Source organism: Thunnus albacares, chromosome 1 (genome assembly GCF_914725855.1).
Source record: "Thunnus albacares chromosome 1, fThuAlb1.1, whole genome shotgun sequence".
Taxonomy (NCBI): domain Eukaryota; kingdom Metazoa; phylum Chordata; class Actinopteri; order Scombriformes; family Scombridae; genus Thunnus; species Thunnus albacares.
This window is the reverse complement of record NC_058106.1, coordinates 14,719,873-14,742,707: the sequence shown is the minus strand read 5'-3', so window position 1 is coordinate 14,742,707 and position 22,835 is coordinate 14,719,873. Positions and strand designations below refer to the sequence as shown.

General features: G+C 40.3%; 1 protein-coding gene across 2 annotated transcripts in view; it reads right to left on the bottom strand.

Moving 5' to 3' along the window:
- LOC122976051 (MAM domain-containing glycosylphosphatidylinositol anchor protein 1) overlaps positions 1-22,835 on the bottom strand; it is a 188,820-nt gene that overhangs the window by 31,760 nt on the left and 134,225 nt on the right. For both annotated transcript variants that reach the window (XM_044344358.1, XM_044344440.1), the window contains exons 8-13: positions 22,011-22,340; positions 18,864-19,163; positions 10,701-10,967; positions 10,371-10,519; positions 1,338-1,518; positions 1,174-1,197 (exon numbers count right to left, since the gene is read on the bottom strand). In XM_044344358.1, the coding sequence (XP_044200293.1) occupies positions 1,174-1,197; positions 1,338-1,518; positions 10,371-10,519; positions 10,701-10,967; positions 18,864-19,163; positions 22,011-22,340 (1,251 nt within the window). The remainder of the gene's footprint in view (positions 1-1,173; positions 1,198-1,337; positions 1,519-10,370; positions 10,520-10,700; positions 10,968-18,863; positions 19,164-22,010; positions 22,341-22,835) is intronic.

The following is a 22,835-nucleotide window of genomic DNA, read 5'->3' as shown; positions in this document are numbered from 1 at the left end:
GGATCCTTTTTATGTATTCCCATTCATACATTTTGGAGGCACATTTTGGTCTTTTGATATTCCCACAGACATAAGGAACAAAAACATACAGACCTCTAGTTATATCTTATGATTTAACTGTTATTGTCCTTGATACTGACATTTCTTGTTTAACCTGATAGAAGGGATTCTCTCTATGTTGTTGTCACCTTGATCAGCCCATCTGGAGGGCTTTGCCATTATCAGAGACTCACTAAATAAATGAAAATCAAGGCAAGTGAGTAGCAAAGGCTATCTAAAACTGTCGAAGCTGACAGATTCAGTGAAAGCTTCCTGGACACACACAGTCTGCTGCAGATGCATATGGCTCATGCTCCCCATGGGGATGGCTTGTGTGTGTTTCTTTGTTTCAGGGAGCTAATCTATTACTGTTCACACCCTGCTCCACTACATGCGCTCCTTTCAATTTGCACTGTTGTTCTCGCAGTCTGTTCCAATCTGCTGTTGTTTTAATTGCCTCATCCTGGTGGAGCCAACTGCCGCTCCTGCCAGAAAAATGCTGCATGTCTCTTAATGAAGAAAATAGACAAGATGCAATTGACTGAGAAAGAGAGAGGGATGGCAAGATAGGAGAGAGGATGAGAGGCAGGGAGAGAGCATGAGTTAGTGCAAGAGAGTGAGGGAGATAGATGGGATTCACAGAGCGGGAAAGGAGGCACAAATGTAAGATGAGATGTAACATAGTGTTAATGTAGTTTCAGCACGCGGGTTTCAAATATTAAAAAGACTTTGAACACGTACTTAGCCCACATACAATATTTTCAAAGCCTTAGACGAATCACGTCGCCCTAACCAGCCTTGTGTCCTCCAATCATGGCCACTCTTTCATGACATTTAAAATGTCATGGAGCTGCTTCCAGCCATCAGATGCTTCTCACATCCTACTGTTACGCCACCCTCCTCCCTCGCAACAAGATTTAATAAAGGCCAAGGCTAAGTCATGGAAAACTTTGCCTTGACAAACTTGTGCTGACATCGCTTGCAGCGTACAAGCTAAATTAGCCTGCATCAAAATTCAACGTGCCTTCCGAATTTCACCACCCTGTCATCAATCAGGTCACAACAACAAGCTCAAGATTATGGAAAGTGGAAATGTGGAGGAGCAGAAGATGGTCGTTTAGAGAGAAGTCTCACCTGAAGGTCTTGGGTAGGTGTAGGCTGTAAGAAAATTACAGTAATATTGATTAACACTCAGATACACAGGCATCTATCATCTATGTTTTGTGTAAAGTACTTGTATGGATATAAAGGATATTGACTTCAGAAAAAGATGTTTGATGGGTTTAAATGAGACTCACGTTCTGAGTACTGGATGATACGACTGACGTAGTCCCCAGTGCTGTAGGTGGTGATGGGGGCCAGTCGGACCTCATAGGACAGAGGGATTCTCAGGTCTGATATGGTGTGAGACATCAGCACACCCTTCTCTGGATCCTTCCCCCTGAGATCTATCTGCTTCGACAGCAGGTTCTGCTTGTTCTAGATTTGTTCAGGTGAATACACACACACACACACAGGTACAAGGAGATGCAGACATGTTAAGATGTATACTCACAAATATGCATGCGTGTGCAAAAAACAGTACATATACAGACACACAGTACACAAGAAAAATTGTTATAAAATACAACAAATCTGCTTGAGAAGCAGATATAGTAAGAGACACACGAGGAGGTGTCAATACTGCCAGGAATACTTTCCATCTTTTCCCCTTTCCTCACCTGCTGTCTCTTTCCTATCCATCCTTTGGATTTATCAGACCATCCCATCCCTCATCTTTATCCCTTTACATTGAAATGCTCTGATTTCAGGATTTTTACTGAGCAGAAGTCAACCAAGTGACAGGAAATTCACTTTCAGTAAGAACACAAAGCTCCAGCGCAACTAATATCTGGAGACCATATTGATTACTCTTACAGTATAAAACTGGTATACAGTAAACTTAGGGCTAAAGATCAAACTTAGGGTTAAAGATCAGCTCATATTTTTTTCCTGATAAAAATACTGTCAGCTCAAGTGAGATTTAAGCATGCGCTCGACCATTGATCAGAGTTCCACAGAAATGTGCTTTGTCTTGTAGTGGCAATAACCATTTATCGATGTACAGCCTATGAGTCACCATAACATCATACTATTTTACTTTTGCATATGTTTGAATGTTTCCTCACGTTTCCATTAATGGTATGTAACATTAGGTATGGGCATAAAGCCAGTTCTGGGCATATAGCCAGCCAACTTGGATTTGGATAGTATCTATTAGGGATTGCATTATGTTTTCAATCTCATCTTTTAGTGAAAACAAACCTGTCAGAAGAATAATTTGTTACAATCTCTTCTCACTAATTGCTTTGATGGTCAGCATAGGCTATATTAGCACATATTAGTACATATATTAGTACATCCAGGTACATCATGTATTTTCGTTTTATGTAAGCTGTGTTGATATCCACTACAATGTACTGCTGCCAACCGATGCCAAAACTCAATAAATGTTACTTTAATGATATCAAAGACCTATTTCTTTCACCTCTCCTTGTCCATTCATTGATGATAAAGCATTATATAACCAACTGACATTAAATCCCAAACATTCTTGATTAAATTGAATTGGGTGCACAGTCCACGTGTGACAATGAAAAATAAAAATGGTTATGAGGTTAATCCTGTCCAACTGTTCTCTTCTCATTTTTTTAAAGTTAAGTTAGACGTTTTTTTTTTTGTTTTTTTTTGTCAGTACCATTTTTAATAGCGACATCACTGTGTTATTCCACCCACGGAGAGAAGGATCCATTAGCTGTGTATCTGCCTCTGATCCCAGCTACTTAAAGACCTGACAGTGAGCTCAATCTAATGCATTAGGTCAGCCACTCCACCATAACACCTTAGTACACCCACAGCATGCCATTATCAGGTAATGCATGCAGCAGAGGTGTGTGTATCTATGTGTGTGATGTGGGTGCACACTTGTGTGTGTATGGTAAATGTCTATAGTGCAGAGCTTTTGCATGGTGAGCAAGCTGATTGCACAAGTTTGAGCACATACTGTAATACACGAAAGACAGATTCTTTGTTGTCCGATGTGGATTTAGAATAATCTATAGGATCTACAGTATAGGTTGATTGATTTATTGAATTTACTACCTATTTCAATGTCAGTTATCCTGAAGTTTTTCATCATCTTATCAATCATCTTATCACAATCTCTTGTCTATTTAAATTTTGATGAATGAAATCTGATATGACAAGAAAAACCAAGATGTGCATGCTTGCTGTACTGCTTCTACACTGAGCCTCTACCCCAAAGTTAACAGTTTGGTGAGTCATAGAGGCACTGATGCATCCCATAACTTTCCCTATAATTGCGACAGCACTGTATGCTCTGACATTACCACACTGAAATCTGCTTTTCCTCCTGTCCTGTGACACTCAAGCTGAGGTTTGCAATTCCCCAGAGTTGTACGCTCCCCACCTAAAATTCAAACTCAACTAGGCTGAACTGATCATTTCTATTGACAAGAGCATGGTGACTCCTGCCCAGGCTGCCAAGAATTTGGTATGACTCCAATTATTGTGTGAGTGCCACATGGCAGCCACAGCCCGATCCCTGCAAGTTTGTGCTCAGCAACATACTTGGAATCAAATCCTTCCCTCCTCACCAGGCACTATGCCACTAATGGCTGTTAAATTTTTATTTTTTCTGTGCCATTCTGGTCTTTTCCATTTGACTTGATCCAACTTTTCACCCTATCTTGCCAGTCATGGGACATACTGTTGTTCTCACTTCTTGTACACCAGATATCTTTCTAAGTTGACTTAATTATTGTTTTCCCAAACATAAACCACATTTCCTCCAAATGAACAACATGTCTTTTCTTCTAGTTTACTTTCCTCTCATCTGCTTAGCTATCATTACATCTTTACCTAGAAAACTCTTTTTTTAAAGTGGTGCTTTGAGCACAAAAATATTAGAGGGCAGTAAAGGCCTTTGCACCCTGATCTTCTGTTTGCTTTTTGGATTTGGAGTGACCTAGAAATTTTAAATTAATCTACTATCATTACTCTGGTAAGAATAATCAGCAAAAACCTAAAATAATATTGTATTTGGCAGGAATTCAGAAAGAGGAGATTTAACAAAGAACTTAGGAGCAGGATGTAAAATTACAGGATACTTCCTCTTTTAATGTAAAGGCAGCAAAGAGACCTTTTGTTTAAGAGACCGTTGCAGCAAGGAAAGGTCAAAGGTTTTGATTTCACAAACAGCAATGTGTCTTGTTGATGTTTTCATGAGTAAGGTGCTGCACCCGTACTTGTTGACTTGTTTTAAATCCTGAGTTATCAGGTAAATGTGTAGTATTCCTGCAAAATTGAGCTTTTGATCAAATAAAAATTTGCGTGGGAAGTTGTTTAGAGGTCACTGTGAATTTGTGATTTGACTTTGTTGAATCTGTGACTGAGAGGAGAAAGGAGAGACGGGGAAAGAGGAAAGAGATATTTATGAGAAAAAATAAACTGAGTAAAACATAAAGGACGTGTTGTCTGTCAGTTTCTGTGTGCCCATGCTTTTTCTCATTGTAATTATGATGTAAGCATGAAGGCTGGTATATCACGTCACATCCATTACACAGCAGTATGGAAGCCCATAGGGTACTTTTTGAAAATAATAATGTAAATTTTAAAATGAAAATGTAATTTCACAACAGCATTATCATTTTCCACATATGTATGTGCTATCTGAGTAACAATTAAAATGAAAATGCAATAATCCGATTTGCATGTGCGTTCCATGACTATATTAAAATGAAACTGGAAAAGCTGTCTGACATTTAATTTTTAAAGTCATACCCGATGTACAAAGCACAATATTCAAATGTTAATTCAAGTTTGAAAATTAAAATGCAATATAAAAAATACACCCTCATTTTCCATTTATGCAAGCAATATTTATTATTTACATTATCATTTTAATAACGTCCCCTATGGGCTTCCATACAGCAGAGAGCCTTTGAAGGAAAGCAAAGTGGAGAGTGTAATAGTTCTGTATCCCAGTGTTGGATTAATTGCTGTTAATTTTCTAACTGGAGCTCCATTTTTGAAGGTTCTGAGTCACTCTTTAATTCATAGTGCTTTGCTCAGCAGTTTTTTTACTTGTTGACAAATACAGCATACTATAATAAACTTACAGGGTATCTGCAGCATAGGATATTTATTCAGTTGCCACCATAGCTGACTATATAGACTCATACATCATCATACGGTTATAATATTTTATATGGTAGCAGTCACATAGTAAAATGTATTGTGTCCTTTTAACACCCACTTACACTCACATTCATCCATATAAACATTTACACACTGCTCATACAGCATATGCATAATTATGTGGAATATAGCAGGAAAGCTATGCTCATGTAATATGCAGAGTATGAGTTAGCAGGGAGCGATGAGTTAATAATGCTGAGGAATATGAGCTTTAGAAGTAAGTGGAATGTGTTTTCTTGAGCAGACAGGGTCTGTGTATACACACACACACAGACACACACACACGCACACTTGTTTTGGTCCTTTTTGCAGTGTGTGGGAGGTAGACGACAGAAAAAAATGACTAGACTAAAAGCATGCACAAACACATACACTGTGCAGAGCCTGAAACCTACGATGGATCAATGAGGTGCTGAAGTGTGACTCAGAGGAATTCAGCTGCTCCCACTGCAGGTGAAAGTCTCTGGGTCCCTGTGTCTGTCTGTGTCTGCTTCCCTCACTATGTCAGTGGACATAATGTGTGTGTCTGCCTGTGTGTGTGTGTATGTGTGTGAGAGAAAGAGAGAACTTAAGTGACAGGGAAGGTGACGGGGGGTGAGTGAGAGAGACATACAACATGTAGAGAGAGGACCGACAGAGGGAGGCAGCCAGAGTGACAGGACTGAGTGACTGACATATTTAAAGAGGCAGAGAGGTGGTTGGTTGATAGACTGATATGGAAGTCCATCTACCTCTCGTGACATGTGTGTATATGTGTGTGTGTGTGTGTGTGTGTGTGTGTGACTGTGGGCCCATGTGTATGTTTGTGCTACACATACACTTTCAGGATTTTCAGCCAGACAGTGTTTTCAGCTGTGTCTCCATCAGACTGTCAACAAAGAGACAAGAAGACAAAGAATGTGTGAAAGAGGGTGAGAGAGAGGGAGCAACCATGAGATAAAAAACACAGACACACAGTGATGTGAGTGTAGGAGAAATTTGGACTGACAGCGTGAGAGGAGGCAGCCTCTTCAAACACTAAGGAGTGTGAGGTTAATTTTTCTATTATCTTCTATTAATGGATCTCTTTCATAACTGATCCAGCAGTTATGATATTAGCTGTGTGTATGTGAACAAGTTGTTATTATGTGCATGCATGCACTATGTCTTTATGTATGAATATACATGTATATTTGCATATAGTGGAGTAGGTGATGTACATAAATTATTCATGTATTTGATTTAATGTATGACTCTAATTCATCATGAATACTTTTAATTTCTCATATATATGATAATGGGGACGTTTGTTTGCACGGGTGTGTTTGTGCGACTGTGTGTCTTTGCTGAGAGAAACTGGGCGTAGTTATGATCTGAAGTCAGGACAGCTGCTAGCTGCACAACTTCAGAGATACACAAAACACACACGTCCATAGCTGCGGGCGGAAGACCGATCGATAGAGAGATGAGGTGGAAAGATTGAAAGATGGGAGAAGGGAGAAAAGAAATAGGGAGGATACAATTAGGATGAAGAATACAAACTGAAGAAACAGTGAGAAATTTAGTATTCGAGGGAACACAGACACATATGTATATTTGGTTAAGTAAATTCTCTGATCTGATTGTCTCTGTAGTATATGTACAGTATATCGAATGTGTACTCAATGTGGCACATGTCGTTTGTATGTAAGGTTTAAATGTTTGTATCATTTCAGATGCACAATATTGTAACAGAAATTACTTAAGAACCTATTCTTTATTGTCATCACCAAATTAGCACTTTTATGCAGGTTTATGTAAATGAAGGGCAGCTGAAACCATGGCTAGTGTGTCTGTAAAATGATCAGATTCTGTGCTCATTTATATTTGGCCACTGGACTCTTTTTACTTTTAAAGAAGCTGTCATCTTTTTGTTTATGAGATGATACAGTACAGCTAACTGGCCCACTTTTTTGTGGCTCATTAAGGTAGTGTTTGCCTGCTGTTAATGAGATTTATATAAAAGTTACTTAAAGTTCCTCCTCCCTATATACAACCCTCTTTTGTATACGTGAACAAATCTGCAGCTGCTTTTTAGAGGAGAATTTCTACACAAATTTTAATCTAAATTTACATTTGCATGATCCTCCCTTCAACGCATATGCTTGAGAGAGGAGCAGTGCATTCATTATTAAGGTGTGACTCTGATGGCAGACAACCTGAGCTTCCAATGTCAACACAGTTAGAGAAAAGAAAGTGTCTGAAATGAGCCACAAAAGGCTCACAAAATCTCTCTTGTTGCAAAAAGGTAAAATTATCACATATTAATGATTTCTCACCAATCAAAGTGCTCGTTTAGAAACCATAGGGGTGGAGGTTGTGGTGCGAGGGAGAGGTTTATAATGACAACTTGATGAAACAAAGAGGGTCTGTCAGCTCTACACAGGGAATGTCAATTTCTACACAGGGAAACCCCCTGCTGGGAGAAGGAAACCAAATTAAGAGGTGTAAACAGGGATTTCTCAGCCTGGCAACGGGTCATAGAGCAACCCATGTACTGTCTGCCACACAGGAATAGACATACGCACATACAAATGCATTCACATATAGGCACAAAGCGCTACAAACATAAACAAACTTACATACCCACTGACACAACAACAAATTAAAGTTAAAGCAAATGAGCAAAAGCAAAAAGCTTAGACCATATGCTCAGACTAGTACTGTACAGTAAATAGCACTGCTCTACATGAACTGATCTGAGTCCTCTTGTATTCCCCTCTGTGTCTGGATGTCTCCCCTGAGACCCCCACATCATTTGGTATGTGCTAAAAAGATAGAGTGTCAAGGCGTTAAAAGGATGAGCTGGAGAAAGTGTTGCAGAAATAGATGGGTTGTGAAATTGAGATGGTATTACATTCAAATGTTCTCGTACTCTATTTAATAGTCGAGAGGGCCAGTGAGATTTTCTGTTTTTCTTTAATTTGCATCTTATTTCTCTCTTTCGCACCCTTTCATTCACTTCTGTGCTCACTCTCACACTCTGCTTTTCTTTTTTTTATGTCTATTTTTTGTCGATCTCTAATGTGCACATAAAAACATGCAGGTAAAACCTTGAAATTAAATTTGAGTTTAACGAGATTTAAGAAGTCCTAAACTACCACTTAATGCAAGTTGTTATTTTAACACTGTCAGCATAACAACTTGCAGCAACTATTTAGCTGCGCTATTTAAGTTACCACGGTTCATCCAACATTAAATGCCATTAAGTCTGTGCTTATAACACAGCACCTCAGAGCAGGATAAAACAAAATGGAGAGAGAGAGGAGCACAAGTGGAAGTAAAGCAGTCTGAGAGATGGGAAAGAAAAGGGAAGAAATGGGAAGAAACGGGTAAAGAGATGTGTGTGAAATAAAGAGTTGTACTAGTTTTCAGAGAGCTTGGGCATGCAATCTAATGTGCATCTTAGGAAGGCCAGTGCTCATTCTGTCTCTATGAAGACTCTTACTTAATACGGTAAGCAGGCCAAGTCTTAAAGTAGGGGGGGGGAATCAGCTATTCATCCGCACAAAAGCAAGCTGGCAGACCCTTCATTCCCTCTGTTTCGGTGTCATACACACACACTAATACACACCAACTCCCAGCCAGTTGTGTATAATTCACTATTATCCTTCCTGTCTTCTGACTCAAGGCCAGTAATCTATGAATAGATGGTTAAAACAAAACAAGAAGATGGCCTGAGGTTCTCTCCTATAGTGGGCAGAGGTTCCTAACTTCAGCTCAAGGACATGTCTATAATGGTATAGCTATATGAGCATGCTAAAGAAAATTATACATAATATCTCCTTGAGCATTTACTGCAGCAGTTTTCTGCATAAAATCTACCGCACAGAACAGGGATTAAGGTTCAAGACGTTATTCCAATACATGTTTATTCTAAATACAAGTTTATGACTGCAAGACTAATTAAACACCTCTCACAAGGGTGGCGAAAGGACGACATATCAAAGCAAGCTAAAACATGAAAATATCATTAAAAAATGTACTGTCTTAACAGTGTCAGGATTGAATTCTGGCTAAAATGAAAGTTGTTGGCAGTGAAGGACTGGTCTTGTTAATTTGTGCTTAAAACATCAGAAGTAAACACATTATTGTCTGTCTGGCATTCAAAGCTAAATGCCTGCCATGACAGTGAAGTAACTGTATGTGGAAAGTCTGAAGTGATGGTTACACATTATAATCTTGGTTCTGTGAACACAGACACAGCCCTCTAATACGTTTTTTTTTTTTTTTAGAGCTGACCACTCATTTTCACATCTCATCATAGGAAAGTGGAAAATGAGAAGTGGAAAGGAAGAAAAACTGAGGAATATTAAGAAACAGGTGACAATTGGATAAAAAAATGAGATATCCAAGTGAAAATGAGATGATGAACATACAAAATTTAATTTAATTTTAGACTTAATATGTGTTGTCTCCATACATTTTGTATTCACTTTCTTTTTAAATGCATCTGTCACTTAAAAAATGTGAGTTTTCAGTGAAAATTGGTGAGGAACTGAAGCTCATGAGCTTTTCAAGAGAAAAAAGAAGAGAAGCGAAGAGACTGTGGCATTGTTCATTCAGTGCAGGTCTTCATTGATTGACTATACACGCCTGACACTCCCCAAGCTCATAAAGCCCCATGTTTACTTAGCATGCACACTTCACTACATATAGACTTGTGCGTATATGTGTTCTTGTCTACACAAATTATGAGCCTATTCAGTCAAGGTGATACCAAACTTACAAACAAAGGCAGGTGACCAAAGTTTACCTTGGTTTAAGTCAGACCGATCAATGTCAATCTCATGAGTGTTTGATAAAGTCAGCGAGTTCCTGTTTGTCAAGCCTCAAACCTCCTGGTACTCTAGATCACCTGCACATATTGAAGCATGAGTAAAGCACGAGTGGATACGCATACACGTATGCAGGTATGGGAGCGTGAGTAGAATATTTATGCCTGAACTGTCTATATGAGCTTTAAGCTAATATGTGTGTATAAGTTTGTGTGTGTGAGTCTGTGTCTGTGGATGCATGTCTTCAAGTGTACTTTTTGTGTAGAAGTGCTTTACCTTTCGGACATTAATCCAGTAGCCTATGATACGATCTGTGGCTTCAGGGTCTTTCTGTGTCCACTGCAGGTTGTAAGAATAGTTATTTGCTTTCAGAATCCGGACTGGGTTGGGTGTGTCAAAGTAGAACTCAGCATTGTAGGGTTGTGCTGTGAGACAGGGAGAAAGAGAGAGAGAGAAAGGATTTTTTTTCTGAGCAAAATGTCATTTTATTAAATCATACGTAGGAAGATAATTGCCCCATGTTTAATATGAATATAATGTAGTGAGATCCATATATAGATAGATAGACAGTGAGAACAAATCATGGTCTAATTTCTGTCCACTTACCAGAAACATTAAATGTGCATGTTGACGTCCCTGCACTATTGCTGACTCGGCACTCATAGGAGCCGTTGTTGCTGGGTTCCAGTTTGAACTTTAGCTCCGGCGTCTCTTTCAGGTCAGGCATGGGCATACGGATTAAATCACCATTACGGAACCAACGGATGTCTGTCAAGCGTGGCGGGTTGGACCGCAAGATCGTACACCTCAGGGTCACCATCTGATAGTTTCTGGAGCGCACATCCTGAAAGACCGGGTCCAGTATAGGAGAATCTGCAAATACAACAGACAGTGACTTGACTGTTTAACTTGACATATCCACTTTTTTCATTTTGTGTTTGTTTTACTGTAACTTTATTTAGCATTTGTCCATCTATTACAAGCCATCTCAGTTGGAGGCAACAGTTAAATGAAACGTTTTAGTATAAAAATGTAACAATCAATACATACAGTATGTGTTTTTTTTAATTTATTTTCAAGGTAAATTAAATAACTTCTCATCTAAAAAAATGTCTTGCTAAACAGTGTAATAAAGTAGTACAGTAAATCATATATTTCCATTATAGGATTCTTACTCTGTTGTGGAATTGCTAAGCCAAACACCCAGAATCTGTTTTCTACTCAGTGGTGTCAATACTTGTTCAGTACTAAACATATAAGAACCACCAATTATTATAGCTTTTCCCACATGCTCATATACACTGAACATACACAATATTAGGGACTCTTTTTGATTAAGCATAGTGATGGGGTGAATCCATGTAAAACTCATTACCCCTAATTGGTTTCCATGTTAAAATCTATTCCCCTCATAAAGGGGGAGATGGAGATAAACTGAAGCTTATGACTTAGAGATCATTTTAGGTTTTGGACTATAACTCAATGTTACTGTTTAGATTCATATTTCATATATTGAGTGGACATACATCGCCATCATCCATGTCACATTTTTCTCTGCCTAGTCATCTCTTTGTTCTCTGTAGTGTAAATTTCCTCACACAACCAGAAAACATCACTTTTGACAAACCATCTTACATGAAGAAATGATATTGCCACAAGGGATCAGGCACAATCCTATCCCTGCTGCTAACCTATCCTAACCAGCTGTAATTAACCTGTCAGCAGCCATGTGTGGTTTTGTGGTTAATGATTGACTAATGACTGACTAGCTGCTGTTGCCCCGGGGTGAACGAAGACACAACACAGCCAAATTACTCTGCCGCAAATCACCAGTCAGCTAGTTCACCCCTGGCTAATCATGTCGATAATAGATGAAATGCTAATGGTGGTATTGCCATATAACGGTGATGAGATCTGGTGTTAAGTCCCCAAGAGGTGAGGCAGCATGACTACACTCTCTCATGAATCAACTTTATCAGACACAGATGTAATTATAGTCTAATCTATGTTATACCTATAATTTAGATGAACATGAGCTACAGTGTCAACAAGTGTCAATGGAATTATGCACATTTAGTGTAGACTATCTATAATTTATAGGTGTTGCCATTTTAATTTTGGGAGACAACCAAGTTTTGTGGCCTCCACATTTTTACATAATAAAACTTGATACAACCCAACAACGATAATCCATAATGAGACTATCCTCCCTGAATCAGTTGTTTCAGCAAATGCCCCAAAATGACATATGTTTACGTTGAAGGGACAGAGCCCTTTAGCAGCTGTAGTAAATATGACTCCTGTCCATTGGGAGCAAAGAAGGAAGTCGGGTAATATCATAGAGAGACAAAGATGGCAGAGGGAGGTGGTCGGGGTGGAGCAATGGGACAACAAAACATCGGACTTTACGTCAACGTTCTTTTAGTCATGCCTGTGATCCTAACCAAACTTTAACTATAGTGTTGTCAGATCATAAAGCTGATTTATTTTTCATCAGTGATTTGTAATGGTTTTGTAAGGCACAGACAAAATGATGCTGTCCTGCCGATAGTGCCAATAGAGTTGTGAGATTGGAAAATGCTTTTATGTGTCGTTCAAATGGACAGTTACAAATAACGTATTTTGGTACTGAATTTACAGGATTTGTTACCGGTAACACAGTACCAATTTACCTCTGTCAAGATTATTTTAATCCATGCTTTCTAAAAATGTCTGTATCTCCTGAAAAAATGCATCTATTCTCTCTGTGAGTAAAGCTTTTACACTTTATTTTTTTGCCATGGGTATAGATATTATACAGAGCCAAACCAAAGCCTTGCTTGGAATCACAGTTTACCATTCTGTGCTTGTATCCAGTCAGAGGAACATGAGTATGCTCTTGCATGCTAAAAAGGCTGGAAACCGCCATCTAACTTGACAGCTTCCATGATGCATGTTTTTACTGTTATTAATGTCTAGACTCTTCACCTGTCCGTGCCACATCCATACAGCTCCCCACTTTCTGATTTGTAGAATCTAAATTGTCATTTACTGCTGGCTGTCGAGTCATTATTATTATTACTTATTGACCTATTAGAACCACGCAATAGAGCTGAAGGATAGATGAGTGGTCAAGGGTCATGCTGTAATCCTATGAACTGATTAGTGTATGGTCACATACTCCGCTGCGGCTTATGGACACACACACACATGCATACATACTATGCTATTTGACTTTGGAAACAGGTGGCAAGGGTGAAGAAAAGCAGGCAAACTGTAGGGAGAAGGGGGTTAGAGAGGAGGTATTGAGTCTTGAGCTGGTTTGTGAGCAGTTTATAAATCATTCCATCCCCAGCAGACTTTGGTAGACAAGATATTACAATCCTTTACCAGACCTAAAGTATTCATCTCAACAATTATAACTTTCTTAGCAGAAGGTTTCCTATTTTAAAGTCGAGGGGTTACTTCAATTTCTAATTCAATTTTTCATATGCTCTGGAGTGTCTTTTTTTTATATTTATTTGCTTTTCATTTAGGGCTCACAGCACCACACTGCAATGTTTTATAGTCAGAAGACCATAATCCATGTAAACACACCATCGCTATCTGTCTTATTGAATGCAAAACGGATTCCATCCGGGAATGCAACACTAACCAAGCCAAACATTTACAGTACACAAAGTGAAAATCAATTTACACGAGACAGAGAGGGAGGTGGTGTGTGGTGAGTAAGGTGGGATGAGGGGAGAGAGAAACAGCTTTTAAAGAAAGAGACAATGAGGAAGACAAATGATAAGGAAAGTGTGGTGTGAAAGTGAGAGAAGTCGATGATTGAGTATGGGGGAGAGAATGAGAGAATGCAGGATGCAGAAAGGGAATGACAAGACAGAGAGAGGTCCCCTCTCATGGCCAGCAGTTAGCTGATTGATGATGATGAGAATGGCAATGAGGAAGAACAGCCACCTCTCTTGGATGGAAAGAAGAGGAGTGGATGAGTAACGAAGGGATACAAAGAAAAAAAGAGGAAGTGGGAGAGGCAAGACTGGCAAGAATCTGCGTATGCCCTTAATTATACCTGCCATAAAAAATAATGGCATCCTTCCCTCACATCAATCAGTAGTGCTAAAAAGAAGAAGGCAAAACAAACCTGATAAAATAAATAAATTAAGTAAAATTGGACCAGGGTATAAAGAAGGGCAGTGGGAGAAGAAGAGAGGAAAGATCGAAAGTTACAATATCATAACCCTAGTTCTATTAGCACAGGTAGAGCCCTCCACTGGTCTCTATGGGTACTACTCTCCTCCAATCACATGTGCACACTTGCCCACTGAACTTTGCGTAAATGTTGTTGACCAATCAAGACGTGCCCACCAGAACACGTGCAGAGCCCACAGTACATAAAGCAGTGTGCCTGCCGTCCAACCTCCAACAACCTCTTCAGCGAGTGGTGTAGGAATGGCAGGGCCCCTAGGTGGAGGGCTCCGCCTGTGCTAACAGAACTAGGGTTACAATATTGTAACCTTCGTTCTATCTTAGACAGGCTCTGCCCTCCACTTGACACTGTGGGTACAGTGGGTGGAGCCCAATGACTGGCTGAAGGTTCGTCACTACAGCCCACAGCCTACTTCTTATAGCCGAGGCTGCCATAGCAGAGAAGTAAGGGGCCCCAGCCAACCCAGATAGTATACCAATGAACTGGGTGAGGCCATGGAATAACTCACAGGGGTCTACTGTTGCAACAGACGGTCCAGTGAGCACAGACTGTAAAAAGGAGCCCAACATGTCCAAAAGATAGAAACATATGAACGGACAGGGCATAGACCACGATGCTGCCGTGCATGTCCTTGACACTCATCCCACTAAACAAGGCTGCCCACACTGCCATGCTGCATGTAGAGTGTACGCATACCACCGTGACAAGGTCTCTTTCTGCCTTCCTATAGGTTTGGGAGATGCACTCACAAAGCCACCTATCAAAGTGTTTCTTGGATAGGGCTTCTCCAGCCACACCATCCCCATAGTACACGAACAGCTGCTCTGTGCGTCTGATGGGAGCTGTGTGTTCAACATAATATGCTAATGTATGAACTGGGCAAAGCAGGTGCAATTTCACCCCCCTGTCATGGGGTGGGGGGTAAAATGCATCCAGCTGAATAACCCTCGACCTGAAAAAACTCTGTATGTTTTTCGGAACAAAGGAGGGATTTGGCCTGAGAGTAGTTCCATTGCGGTCACCATGAAGCAGCAAACAGCTAGGGTGAACCAACAGGGTGTTTAGCTCACACACTCTCTTAGCTGAGGTCAGAGCAAGCAGCAAAGCTGTCTTGAGTGACAATGCCTTCAGAGAGGAGCACTCAAGAGGCTCATAAGGATCCTTCACCAGAGCTTTGAGCATCAGAGGCAGTTCCCATTTCAAGGTAGAGGCACGCATCACCGGGCATTGTCTCCTGACCTCCTGCAAGAAACATTTTACAAGAGGGTGGCTAAAGACCAGTCTGTTTGCCAAAACACTCGTGACAGGAAGAGACAGCTGCTGCATACACTTTATTAGTGGCATTAGTAGACGTGTGCAGTCATTAGAACTGACTGCACGCGTCAGGGGATCTAACCTTCTTTCCTTGCACCAGTGTTGGAATCCCAACCACTTTGCCCTATAACAGGTAATGGTGGATCCCGCCCTTGCCACTTGAATGGTCTTCATGACACATACAGACATGTCCCTTTCAAAAGCCAAGCCTGGAGGGGCTTGCCCATAATGGGCAGCGTGCCTATCGCCCCTGCCTCCTGGGACAGAGTCCCCCAAAACTGGGGGATTCTCCAGGGCTGGGCTGCCAGCATTTGAGTCATCTCTGCATACCATGGTGCTGAGTGGTAACCTGGAGCTATCAGTGGGCAAACTCTCCATTCGCTGAAAAGAAAGGGATGTTGGACAGCAGGCACACTGAGAGTAGTACCCATAGAGTCCAGTGGAGGGCAGAACCTGTGTGAGATAGAACTGTTTTTCCACACTTTTGTTGGCTGTAGCGACAGCGATATCTCCTTGTTTATCAAGGATATCTCCTCTCTATATGCCAACTGGTCTCTTTATTTTTTACTTTTTCCATCTTTTAAACCTCCCAATCACACATTGTTTCTCAGCATCTCACCATTCCCTCCTCCCTCTCTCCACCATCCCTAATGCTACATTCCTGTTTTAAGTTTTCTCTTAACCCTGTTTGTCTTTCTCTCAGTCTTGCTCATGTATCTGTCTCATCTCTCTGTTTCTCTCTATGTCCAGAGTGCGGTGGCCACCTGGTCCATTAATCAGACTTGGCCAGTGTGGACAGCAGAGCTCACACAGTGTTGCCCTTCCACCCTGCTGCATTAGCAAGCCCTGTAAATCCTTCTTCAAGAGAGGAGAGGAGAGGAGAGGAGAGGAGAGGAGAGGAGAGGAAAGAAGAGGAGAGAAGAGAAGAGGAGAGAAGAGGAGAGGATTCATTTATATTTACTCCTTCATTTTGCTCTGAGTACATCTCCTTACACAACCAGAGTGGGAAACGGCCCTATACTGTCATACAGATGCATAGTCGATCCTGCTTTTAAGCACAGCAGGCAAAACATTTCACTACCTTTTTACTTCACCTTGGATTTAGTGAGAGATTTTTTTTCCAAAGTGTACTTTTAAATAAATTGTCACCTCAGGTTTGCTTACAGTAATTGGCAACAAATGCATGCAGCTACATTATCACTGACTATGGTGCCTCACAACTGTGATACTGCTTACTGCATATTTAAATATTTGAAAAAAGTACAGTCCCAGGGCAAGAAATGCAATATAGTGCTTTTAGTCTAAAAGGAGCATTAAAATACACTGTATGTCAACTTAAGATTTTTTTTGTCCAAGTAGGATACATTTTCTGCACCGAGATGCTTGATAAATGCAAGTATTTTTTTTTTTTCTTGTTTGTGAGCCATTAGGGGTTTATGAGTGTTTTACATGTACTGTTTTTGTTTTTGTGTTCTACTATTTTTCTAATATTTTGTTGTCACTGTTATCACTTCGATTTTAACTTGACCTTGTAGTCAGGGGCACACTGGGAGTGTTGAAAGGTTTAAATTGAATAATGAATTTTTGTTAACATAAATTTACTGAACTATCTAACCATTCATTCAATAATGTATGTTTTTATGCACAAAGTTAACACTGAGTTAATGATTAAACTCAGTCATAAATCTGGTTGTTATTAATTAAGTTGTTTTAACTGCTTGGATGAGTGCCAAAATAACTTTGAGACTTACATTTTGGTCTCCTTAATTGTTCTGAATGAACTGATGGCTCAACCAATTACCCTCTGTAAGGATTTTTTTGAATTATTACATTAGATGTACCCTCTGGTTACAATATGTTACATGAATGACAGCACTGACACTCACAAATGGAGAACATCCGGTGTTATTATAAAGAGGGGGCAACAAGAGTTGACATCTCAGGGTGGCAGTTCTCAAAACCAGAAGTGCCATTCCTTGGTATCCATAGCCCCTTTTACACAGCCTGCTCAAGGCGGGAATGCTGTGCCTTTATTCCACCTCGCTGTTCTGTATAAAAGGTACGGACATTGAGTCGGGGGTCCAAGTTGCTGCGCCAGTACGCTGGCTACAGAGGTAGTCACAGAGCCGGATTGACTGTGTGTGTAAAAAGGACAGCCGGCACGGTGGGACAGGGAGGTGACACTTTTGTCTTACACGTCACTCCTCTGAATCCATAACATTGGCATGCTATGTAAAAGCACACATGGGGGCAGCATTATGCTGGCTTCGTTTGGTTCAGTTTAAAAAAGAAAAGGCTGCTTAATGATGTTTTTTTTTTTTACGGCTATAATGCGGGATCTCTGTATAAAAGAGCCTAGTGAGTACCGGCGCAATTCAAGCATTGCAGAAGTATATAAAAGAGGGTAACCTCATGGGAAGGGAAAATGTATTGAAATTATGTGTTACTTTGGCAAGACAAATCCTATTCCTTTCTCAGAGTTCATCCTCTGGGAGTTTTATAATGATAGACCACTCTGTAGTGCTCACAAAGGGCTAGAGGAGGGGTAGAGGGGAAAGGATAGATATTAGGGAAAACAACCTTTAAGCGGTAGAGGTGTGTCCTTACTTCTTTTGACTCCCTCTTTACACTCTTTACATTACCATATATTTCCTTATCTGTCTTTAGGGTACATAGTTTTGAGCAAAGTGTGAAGATTATGACATTATTGAGGGCGGGGCAAAAAAGTGCTGGATCTTTAATATTACCATTGGAACAAAGAGTGACATTTGGAGGCCATTTATAGCCTATGGAGGTCTATGCTAAGGTACCATTAGAAAGAACTTCACTTAAAAACTGAATGACTTTCACAGAGGGCTTTTCAAAATTTCACTGAAAATGATGACTAATTTTCTACCATTACTACCATTCTACCTGCTATGATCTTAAATCTGTTTTGTATATTTCAATGTTTCAATTTGTTTTATTTTCATTTATAATGCATTTTTCTTTGTACTGCTGACATTACTACTATTATGACTGATTGCTGCTGCTGTTGCCAAGGGATCATTGAAGTTTGACATTATCCTGTATTATTGCAGTAGTACTGTACTAAAATAATAGTATTTGAAAGTAACCGACTTTTTTTGGACTTTACACCAAACAGCAGTGGCAAGAGGTGGTACAGGTACTCTCAATGTGTAACTCCGACTTTCTGCTGCTTGATCTAAACAATAGTGATGTATATTGTTGAGTCAAGTGAAAATAATCTGATCACCACTTACACTGCACGTTGAGTTGGACCTGTGCTTCACGGCGTTTGATGTTAAGCCCATTGTATGGAGCAGTCTGGCACCGGTATGCCCCCATCATGTCCCGACTCACATTCTTTAGCCTCAGACGGCCATCAGGTGTCTCCACTATGGACTTCCCTGATGGCATTAGTAGGTCCTTTTCTGTCCGTGACCAGAGTATGGGTGGACGTGGTTTCCCATCTGCCACCAAGCACACTAGGTCAGCACTGCCTCCCTCTCGCACGCTGACCACCTGACCTCCTGGTGGAACCGACAGCATTGGAGGAGAGACTGGAGGGAAGATAAATGGAGAAGAATAGTATTAAAAAAAAAGGATTTAACTTAAACGTTAAGTTAATTTTTTTTGTACAATGTTACAAACTGCTGCAATAAATGAAAACAATCTTAATACAAAACTTGCAATACTATCAGCTAACAGAAAATCTGATTTGATTTTCTATCTATATATATATTGCAGCTTGTAACTGCCCAATAAAAGCTACTGTGGATATGTGTAATGCCATTTCATGATAATAATGATAACAAAACATGAAAACAAGTAAGTGAAAAAATACAAGTAAGCTAAACCTTGATAAAAGTTTTCTGAGATAATCTGGTATCACTTTATCTTCCTAAGGTCAAGCGCAACCTTAACCTTAGAAACTCGTAAGGAGAAGTACAATGGAATGGGAAATAAGGGTATGTTAAAAAGTCAGAAGGTGGACATGAATTAAAAATTACAGATGGTGTGAACAGAGAAACTGGGTAACAGAGACAGACGGAGAATAAAAAGGTATGAAAGACACTGACATTTACAAGTCTAATTTTATTGGACAATAACACAGTTTCAATGCAATGAGGGAACATAAAAAAGATTGCTGCTCAGCATTTAATGCTAACATTGTGGTTAACTACACATGAGAATTCACATGCACACACAAAGACACACGCAGACGCACACTTATACACCTCTAAAATATTCTCTAGGTAAAACCTGAGCAACAAGAGAATGAGGGGCAGACAGAGACAGGGAGAAAAGGAATAGGTATTGTCAGTTTGTGAGTGCATTTCCATCCCCCAGTTTAAGTGCATATTTTCAATTTGTGTATAAAAACCCTGAGTGCAAACCCCAGCAATTAGAAAAAAAGTTGAAATACTGAAAAGAACTATTATGCTTTGCTGAGGGGGAAAGTTTGGTGTATCGATAAAAAGAAAATGTGACAAAGTGCAATGGAAATAGACTTTGACAATAAATCATGACATATTTGATATGTGTGGCTTAAACTTCACTCAAGCTTTCGTTCTACCGCAGACACAAATAAAAAGCGGCAGATGAAAACATCAGATTTGTCTGGACCGATGAGGTGACTAACAATCCTTAAATTAATCCATAAAACAAACATTAAATGCCACATTTCGATCATATTTTCCACATGGTTTTCCAATGGTTTAATGGCACTGGGCTGCAGAATAAATGCAACTGATTCTTCCTCCAATCTTGGTGAGCCAAACTCCTCATTTTGCATAACAGTGGTGGATGGAAACACGCATTCATTTGCCTTTTGACTATTTTCTTGAAATTTGGTTCAAATTTGCAGTACATTTGGAGAATAGTGGGAAATACTGTACGTCTAATGTGTACTATATGCATTTACTCTAAGAAGAATATAAGGAGAGGAGATATTACTTTTTTAGGTGAAGACATATTTGCTTCTTTATCCAATAGCATCTAATCAACATCTACTCAATCAATCAATATCTACAGACGGGTGCCAAATTAAAGGAAAAACCAACATAAAGTGTCTTAGTAGGGTGTTGGGCCAACATGTGTCTCCAGAACAGCTTCAATGTGCCTTGGCAATGACTCTACAAGTCTCTACTGGAGGGATGAACACCATTCTTCCAAAAGATATTCCTTCATTTGGTGTTTTGATGCTGGTGGTGGGGAGCGCTGTCAAAGGCCATATTCAGACCAAATGAGACATATCGTTGCATTGCCGCAGGGCTGAGCGGAGGTGCAGGCGTGTTTGTGCTTAGTTTGTGCTCTCGCTATCACCACTCCCTCTCTTAATTCACTCTGTAGCTTGCTTGACCAAAGCTGCTCTCTCTCTCACTCGCTGGTGCTCTCAGCTCTATCTCTCTCTCTTTTTCTCTCATTTTTTAAAAAATGAGTTGAGAGCCAACAGCAAAGTCTAACTTTACTTTTAATGTTATCAAATGAAAAGAAATGTCCTCCCCTCCTCCTGGTAATGTCTTTGTACTCCCTCCTGGCAGGGTTGTACAGCCCTGATCAGGCTGATCACCGGCTGTGATTGGCCACCGCAGTGTGACATCAGGTTGCGTTTCTCCAAAAGTTGACTCTGGATCAACTTTCTTGTCACTGGCTGTTGCGGCGCCACTGCAGCCAAAATCCCCGCAGCCTAAACGCACTACCCCTAAATGAATGGGAGGACTTGTGTTTTCACTGTACCCATCTAAATATGGCCTAACATGTCAGTCCAAAATCTCCCATAGGTGTTCAATTGGGTTGAGATCCGGTTACTGCGAAGGCCATAGCATATGATTCACATCATTTACATACTCATCAAACCATTCAGTGACCCCTCGTACCCTATGGATTGGGGGCATTGTCATCCTGGAAAAAACCACTACCGTCAGGATGGAAATGTTTCATCATAGGATAAAGGTGATGACTCAGAACAACTTTGTATTGATTTGCAGTGACCCTTCCCTCTAAGGAGACATGTGGACCCAAACCATGCCAGAAAAATGCCCCCCAAAGCATAACAGAGCCACCAGATCCCCTCACTGTAGGATCAAGCTTTCAGGTCTCTACCAGTTTTTCCTTTAATTTGTCACTCATCTGTATATTTCCCACCACATACACACTTTTGAGTGATGCTACTGATCAGCATTTAAGTGCATGCATTGATTTACAGTCCTTTGGCACATTTGGCTTTGTGATCGCTTGTGGTCTGAATACAGATAAATGTACTGGCCCATCAAAGGGATTTTTTCTCTTCTGTCAGAGTGAGTTTGCTATTTCACTACAGCTGACAGACGCATAGAAAGTCATGGAAATTTGTCTCAGTCTGACAGTGATATCAAATAATAAAAAAAAGAAAAGGAAGATCTCACCACTGTTCTGAGAAATGTTGACGTCCACACGGAGGTCTGGCACCCTGCTGCCTGGGAAGTTAGCCACACAGCTGTAGGTAGCCAAGTCTCTAAACTTCATGTCCACAATCTCCAAGCTACTGGTGCCAGGTGCCATGTCTGGGTCACTGCGCAGCAAGATCAGGCTGTCTGAGTTGAAGACTGGTGCCCCGTTCTTGTACCAGGTGTAGTTGACTTTGTCCTGCGGGGTGGCATCGACGTGGCAGGACAGCTTGAGGTCCCGACCCATCTGGATGGTCTCGCTGTCCTTGTTGGAGTCTGGTGTAATTTGGAAGGTCAGGTTGCTCATCGCTGTGTGTGGTAGCAGTGGGGACAAGAAGAGAGAAGAAGGGGTTAAATAGATAGCACAGGGTGAGGAGTTGGCTGTGGTGAAGTCTTAAACCAGTGAATGGGGGAAGGATATTTTAAATGTCATGTCTTAGAAATGAGCAAAATTATTTTGTAAAGAAAAACACAATTTTGGGGGGATAATTTCTACTCCTGACATACTGGCACTTCATCTCAGTGATATTTATCTCTTACCTGCTGTGTAACCTTTGTTTGATTTTAAAATTCTACTTTGGAAGCAAATATTTATGTATGACACGCCAATAAAGTTTGTCGAAGTAAATAAAAATGTAAATTTGACAAAAGAGATGGAAAATAAGTTTAAGAATGAAATCAAAAAAGAATGAATTGATATAGTAATGCGGGTGAGGGATAAGGAGAGAGTAAAAAAGCAATTAAAAAGAAAAAAGTGGGTTGCGGAGGGGGAAGATCGTTAATACAGAATGGCAGATGAGTGTG